This window comes from Oryx dammah, unplaced genomic scaffold (genome assembly GCF_014754425.2).
Source record: "Oryx dammah isolate SB20612 unplaced genomic scaffold, SCBI_Odam_1.1 HiC_scaffold_9, whole genome shotgun sequence".
NCBI lineage: Eukaryota > Metazoa > Chordata > Mammalia > Artiodactyla > Bovidae > Oryx > Oryx dammah.
The window spans coordinates 45,563,550-45,571,223 of NW_024070193.1; the positions used below are offsets into that span (position 1 = coordinate 45,563,550).

The window sequence follows — 7,674 nt, forward strand, 5'->3', positions numbered from 1 at the left end:
CTGAAGTAAATGATGTACCTATCAAAACTGTTAAAAAAAATTCTGAATCATACTGGACATCTAGGAGGTAAGAGACAAGGAATAGCCATCTTATGTTAAAGGCAAAAAAGGAGAAAAATCTTTGACTGTATATTTCACATGGAGATTTGAGGCAGAGAAAAGGAAGGAAAAGGATAGTGCTAAGTAAGAAGCCAATTAATTTTTCCTCTCAAAGTCCCCATAAAAATCCATATGACAACTCTCAGAATGGGAGAAAACAATAGCAAATGAAACAAGTAAGAAAGGATTGATTTCCAAAATATACAAGCAGCTCATAAAACTCAATACCAGAAAAACAAACAACCCAATCAAAAAGTGGGAAAAAGACTTAAACAGACATTTCTCCAAAGACGACATACATATGGCTAAAAAGCTCATGAAAAATGCTCAACATCATTCATTATTAGAGAAATGCAAATCAAAACTACAATGAGATTATCACCTCACACCGGTCAGAATCACCATCATCAAGAAGCCTACAAACAATAAATGCTGGGGAATACTCTTGCACTGTTGGTGGGAATGTAAATTGATACAGCCACTAAGGAAGACGGTATGGAGATTCCTTACAAAAACTAGGAATAAAACCACCATATGACCCAGCTCCACTCTTAGGCATATACCCTGAGGAAACTAAAACTGAAAAAGACACATGTATCCCATTGTTCACTGCAGCACTATTTACAATAGCTAGAACATGGAAGCAACCTAGATGTCCATCGACAGATGAATGGATAAAGAAGTAGTACATATACACAATGGAATATTACTCAGCCACAAAAAGGAATGTGTTTGAATCAGTTCTGATAAGGTGGATGAACCTAGAACCTATTATACAGAGTGAAGTGAGTCAGAGAAAGATAAACATTGTATTCTAACACATATACATGGAATCTAGAAAAATGGTACTGAAGAACTTATTTACAGGGCAGCAATGGAGAAACAGACATAGAGAATAAACTTAAGGACATGGGGAGAGGGGAGGAGAGGGTGAGATGTATGGAAAGAGTAACAAGGAAACTTACATTACCATGTGTAAAATAGACAGTCTACGGGAATTTGCTGTATGGCTCAGGAAACTCAACAGGGGCTCTATATCAATCTGGTGGGGGGGGATGGGGCAGGAGATGGGAGAGAGGTTCAAGAGGGAGGGGGTATATGTATACCTATGGCTGATTCATGTTGAGGTTTGACAGAAAACGACAAAATTGTGTAAATCAATTATCTTTCAATAAAAAAATTTAATTAAAAAAAATCCATATGAATTTGCCTTCACGATCTTTCAACCAGGCCTGTGGTTATTACTGGGATTCTCTGGGCCCAATTTATAAAAAAATAAGGAGAAAAGGGGGTGAAGGAGAACCTTCTTGCTTACAGATATGGTAACAAGCCTTTGCCCTAAAATTGAACATGAGCTCAGTGCTCAAGCTCACGTTCACACAAATGCACTAATTAAAGCAACTTAAAAAACAAGTGTGTCACATGCTGTGCTAGGTTCCTTACAAATACAGGCAGCTCTGCAATAACATGAAGAAACTGAAAGAAACACTGCATTATCAAACAATCACAAAGAAAGACAACTGTTTCCACTGGACAATGTGAGCTGGGGACAAGCGAATTTCAGGTTCTAGTAAAAAAGATTTTTTATCTTAGGAGTATCAATGATAAAGGCATGCTTTTAGTTATAAGAATATCTTATAACATTTAAACATCACCGAGGAAATCCAAAAACTGATCACACCTCTGACCTTTCTCAGCACTGTCATTAGCATAACCCTCCTTGTGGTCTCTCAAATAACTATTAGATGAGAATAACTCAAAACAGCAGTGCTGCTCACCATCCTTCTCTCCCACACAGTAGTTCCCCTCCTTGCTATCTGTGTCACAACACAAATGGTAATCTGCCTAAGAAAAATTGTGCTCCTTAATTGATTAGAATAAATTCATCTTTAAAATAACGATCTTTAAGACACGTGGTTGTATTATTTAATTACTCTTTTCAAGACCCTTACCATGCAAGCAATACTGCACTGAAGTCTTATTAGTTTGAATATACACAAAAGGGAGAAATCATTTAAATGGAGCAAACCACTGCATCCAGAGTCACCGAGTCACTGTATTCACAAGCTTATGACCCACAGCATGCTTCAGATGGGAGATTCATTTCTCCCAGCCCCCCGGTACAAATCAGGTCTCATATGCCTTGCTCTATCTCAAAGTGTAAGTTATTCTGGGTATTAGTCTAAAGTCTAAAGTTAATTTTGAATACGAGCAAATTTTGCTGTACTTTAGAACCACAATAACGACTCTATAGTACTTCCATTTACAAAGAGGTCAGAGGGTTTTTCCCTAGGTCATAAGCAGTACTCAAACATTTGTCTTCCTCTTTACTTTAAACTTGTTTCTCAGTTTCAGTTCCAAATACTCTATAGTGTTTACTAAGAACACATTTTTAGTTTCTTTGATTCATGAACCTTGAGCAGTAAAGTTAAAACATCCATTTTACCTATTTTGATAAATTGCCAGGGTTTTATGACATTGTTCTGAGACCCACATAAACAAAATTCTAAAGTCAAGCATTCTTTTAAAGAAACACCTTGGTTATCATTTTGGAAAATCAACTTTAAGCCTCTGACAAATACAAAATAAGTAACATTCTATTCAAGAAGGGGGCTATATTTTTTTAAAATGTCAATCTCATAAAAGACAAAAAGCTATGGAAATGGAGGGTAAAGAGATTTGACGGCTGAATGTAATATCTGAGGCTAGACTGGAATTTTGTACTGGAGGGGAAAGAATGATATAAATGATTTTTTAGGCCAACCAACAAAAACAGAATACAGAGATAGCAGATTGAAGTACTGTATCCATGTAAATTTATGAAGTTGACAACTGCATTGTGGTTATGTTGGAGAATACCCCTTTCTTTTCTTTGAAAAAAATTTTAAAAATGTTTAAGATCTTTTAATGAATATTTCTATTCTTAATAAATACACGCACGTACTTAGGGGTAAAGAGCCATGATGTGGGTAACATACCTTCAAATGAGTCAGAAAAAATTGTGTGTTTAGAGAGAAAGAGATTAATAAAGCAAATGGTATAAAATGTAAATAGGTGAATCTAGGTAAAGAATAGATTGGCATTCTTTTTACTGCTTTTACTTTTCAACTTCCTATAAACATGAAATTATATTCCAACAAAAAGTTTAAAACAGTTGCAGATAAAACCCAATGCTTGAGTTCTATGAAAGCATGTGTCTATACCAGCAGTTCTCAAACTCTTTGGTCTCAGAATCCCTCTAAATGCTAAACAATTACTGAAGACTTTATAAAGACATTTGAATATGGTTTTTTAAAAAAATAATTTTATGCATTTAATTTTGGCTGTGCTGGGTCTTTGTTGCTTCACAGGTTTTTCTCTAGTTGCAGCAAGAGGAGACTAGCCTCCAGTTGCAGTGTATGGGTTTCTCACTGCGGTGGCTTCTCCTGTCGAGGAGCACAGGCTCTAGGGCACATGGGTTTCGGTAGCTACAGTTTCTAGGCCTTAGAGCCCAGGCTCAGCAGCTGTGGCCCACCGGCTTAGTTGTTCTGCGGCAGGTGGGATCTTCCCAAACCAGGGATTGAACCCATGAAACTAGCAGGAAGTTTCGTTACTACTGAGCCACCAGGGAACCCCAATATGGGTTCTTTCTTAATAATTTACATTTTGAAATATGAACAAAAAACTTAATGAGTGTCATCTTTTACATTATTTCCTATTTCATGTCTAATGTAATAAAAGACAGATTTTCCTATCTGCTTCTGCATTCAATCTGTTATGTCATCACTGCCTTTGAAAAACTCTATTGAATACTAACAGAAATAGGAGTGAAAAAATTGGAGTTTGACTTCTGGTCTCATGATAGCATCTCCCGGTTTGAAAACAAAAAAAGGTCTACACCATTATACTACTATAATGTAATATATTACAACTATAATTTTTTAAAAACACCTTACATAGACATTCTCATATGAAGTAATCATATGAGTTTTAAAACTATATCTCAGGCCTCTAAGAAACACAGAGCCTCCAGCGGGGTGATGAATCAAAAGCTGTACTCCGGAGGTGACTTCTAATACTACTTTTGCTATCTTTATCTCTAATCAAATAGTAATTAGTAAAATGAATGCTTAAAATCTGTTTTTATTGGCAAACTGATAATATCTGGAACATAAGACTGAATAAAAACATTTGGAGATAATCCATACCCTTTCATTAATAGGACATAAATCTGGAGTCACCCTTTGGAGTGGAACCTCAGGTTGGGTCCATCAAAAAAGGTCCTGGGTATAGTCAAGATTTAAGAGGATTCTGGTGCACAAAACTAAAAGATTCGCATGACAATTTTCAAGACCAGAAATCTTCCACATAAAGAGTACTGAAAATGACTTCATCAGACTTACAGAACTAGTTTTATGACCTATGTGTGTGTATATTTGCTTGTCAACATCTACATATGGCAAATGTGACTTGCTTTCACTGTGTCCTGGTAGCAAGGTTGTGACAAAGGCAATCTACAGCCATTAACTTATTGGTGACTCCTTGATATGCTCTAAAAACTTAATAGCCATTTTTGACTAAACTGGCTTAAATCAGTTTGCACCAGATATCTAAAACCTGTTCCCCTGAGCTCCAATATTACACTTCTTGATACAACATCTGAAAAGGGCAAGTAAAAGGTAAGTTTCTGAAGTACCAAAGAAGGAAAAGCTAGATTCCTATTTCATGTCTGCCCTGAAAGGTATTCAGTTTAACCAACCACTAACAACCATAGAGAGAACTAATATTTAATCAAAGAAGGGTGGGACTGCCTGTCAGAAAAAAATAAACAGAACCTCTGAAAAAAGAAAACAACAAAACACCAATGAAATGAAAATCTGGTTCTCTGAAATAACAGTAAAATTGGTAAAACTCCAAGCCAAACTGGCCACAGGAAAAAAGACAACAGGCACAGATTATCGACATGAGGAATAAAAGTGATATTACTATAGATCCCAGATACTAAATTAAAGGACGATGTTGTTTGACAACTTAAGATTAAATGAGCCAGTTGCTTAAAAGCGACAAACCACCAAAACTCAAAGAGAATAACAACATGAATAGTTCTGTAACTATAGCCACGTAATTTAAAAACATTCCTCTTTTAATAGATACTTGCATTCATTTGGTGGCTTTACAATTCAAAAGTCTCATTTGTTTGCTATAAAATACACAAATTTCCATTGATAGTAATATAAAATACACACTGTGCTGTGTTCAAATCAATTTTTATCAGTACTTTTTGACCTCTCATTAATATGGACAACAAGACTACTCATTAAAGGATCTTTACTTATCAAAGTAAATAAAGATTACTTTGTATCAAGCGAATTATTAACTATAGGAGAAGACAAGAGTTATTACTTGAATAAGTACTCAATGACATACATACTAATGATTAAATAATACAGAGCAGGACACCTCATTTCAAACAACTGAAGTGATTCTTACAAGCTGTGTAAAAATCAAGTACCTACTACTTAGATAATATACTGAAAAGTGCTAGAGAAATATCAACATTATATATGAAACTGAACCATATGAAATTGCCAGTTATCAACTGGTTCAACCTAGAACAACGCAAGCATTCCTTGTTTTATATATGGTTCAGTGTTCTAAAGAGTTCTAGTCACTTCTACCAGAACGGGATTATAATATTGAGGATCAAAGTTCATTTTACATTTACCATATTCTGGAGATGTTTCACGACAAAAGTTATTTGCGAAACTAGGATATGAATGTGTACAAGATGAGTACTTTCCAGGGCTACAGAACCTTTGTTTGACCTCTACTTTCCAGGACTATGCTATTTTTAACTCTTAAAAAAATAAGCCTTCTTATTCAAAATGAAAATTCACTATAAAATAAGGATTAAGAGCCTCAATCTTCAAAAGATGAAGAGAGAATGCAAAAAAATTTCTAAGATCACATCATTCCTTTGCTCAAAACCTTTCAACATTTTATCTCATGGAGTCAAAGTTCTTACTCTGGCCTTTACTCATTTTCCGCTACTCACCTGCCTCCTTTACTCCTCAAACAAGAAGGTACACTTTCTCATCAAGTCAAGGAAGCTACTACACTTTCTGTTCCTCAAACAAGAAGGTACACTTTTTCATCAAGGCCTTCATATTATCTGTTCCAATATCAGGAAGGTTCTTCTCAGAGATATCCACACCCTCACCTTCTCCTTCAGGTTTGCTTAAAAGTCATCCTCTCAAAATGTCCTTTTCTGACCAATCTATTAAAACAGTACCCCTATTACAAGACACTTTTTTTTTTCTGTTTTATTGTCTGTCTTCCTCCAACAGAATATAAACTACAAGGAAGAAAGGCCTTTGTTTTATGCATTTCTATATTCTCAGTCTCGAACACTAGCATGCACAATCTGCTGAACAAGATCTGCAGAAAGACTGTATACATGCTTCCAATTAAAACTTCTGTCACAGTAAAAAAAAAAAAAAAGCTAAGAAAACTGTTTGGAACCTTGCACGCTATGCTGCGTAGAATGAAGTTAACTATCCTTGAGAAGAAAATATCTCATTTTCAAAAAAACATACTAAAAAAAAAACACAAAACATACTAAGGAATTGCTGGATTCCCTAAAGAAAACAGTAATGGAAGAGAACACACACTACAAGTCTGTTGACACTAAATGCTTTGGTTTAAAGCCCAAGACTTGTGCTAAGTCACTGCCCCATGAACCAAGGAATTCTGGCTAAAGACACTTAAAGAAAAATAAAAGCAAAGTTAACCTATTAATGATGCACAAGAATTAGAAAATATACAACGTACGAGTCCAAAGCTCATAGTACAGAGCGAGATACCAGAAATCGAAATTGGGAGTGTTTGCTCCTTGGAGATACTGTGAGAGACAAAGTCCAAAAAGGATCGCAAATCTTTTCCTGGCGCTAAGGCAGGGCAGGAACACTCAGGAGGGGTGCAGGGGGGCAAGGAGTTTGGGAGGACGAGGTCTGGACTCCGATTAGATTGTATCCGGACCACCTTCCTCTCCACAGATTTTCCCTCAGGAGAAAAGGGAATACGGACTGCGCCTACCAGTTCCCAAAAAGGCTTGGGGGAGGGCTGATGAAGGTAGACCCCTTCCCTTCCCCAAAGCAAGCCAAGGCCCCGCAGGGCTCCCCAGTGGCCCGGCTCACCCGGCTCCCGGTTGATTTCGATGTCGAAGTGGCATTGCGGCCGGTCCTGCGCCCCCATAGCGACCGAGGCGGCAGCAAAAGCTGGGAGAGATGGGGAGGAAAGCGGTCAGGGCGGGGGCTGGGGCGGAGCCCGCGCCTCAGTCACCTCCCGCCGGCCTGTCGCGACAGCGCCGGAGGCCGAGACCGGTCCCTCTCACCTCAGGCCTCCCGGCTCCCATGGAGTGCGCACACACATGCAGCCGCGCTCTTCACCTGGCTGGCCTCCAGCCTAAGACCTCCCAGTAGGCAGAGGAGAAAGCGCTGCCACAGCCGCCAGAGCCCAACGCGACTAACGGCCCGCCACCCCCGGCCCCCGGCGGGGTCTCCTATTGCCACGCTAAACCCCGCGAGAGCAGGGACA

At 38.1% G+C, this 7,674-nt stretch overlaps 1 protein-coding gene across 7 annotated transcripts in view; it reads right to left on the reverse strand.

The window, feature by feature from the left end:
* NKTR (natural killer cell triggering receptor) overlaps positions 1-7,674 on the reverse strand; it is a 42,975-nt gene extending 35,301 nt beyond the window's left edge. For 2 of the 7 annotated variants that reach the window (XM_040246027.1, XM_040246026.1), the window contains exons 1-2: positions 7,472-7,654; positions 7,275-7,355 (exon numbers count right to left, since the gene is read on the reverse strand). In XM_040246027.1, the coding sequence (XP_040101961.1) occupies positions 7,275-7,332 (58 nt within the window). In that variant the 5' untranslated portion in view covers positions 7,333-7,355; positions 7,472-7,654. Of the gene's footprint in view, positions 1-7,274; positions 7,356-7,471 lie in introns of all 7 variants that reach the window. The other 5 variants (XM_040246028.1, XM_040246030.1, XM_040246029.1 and 2 more) reach the window with 4 other exon arrangements.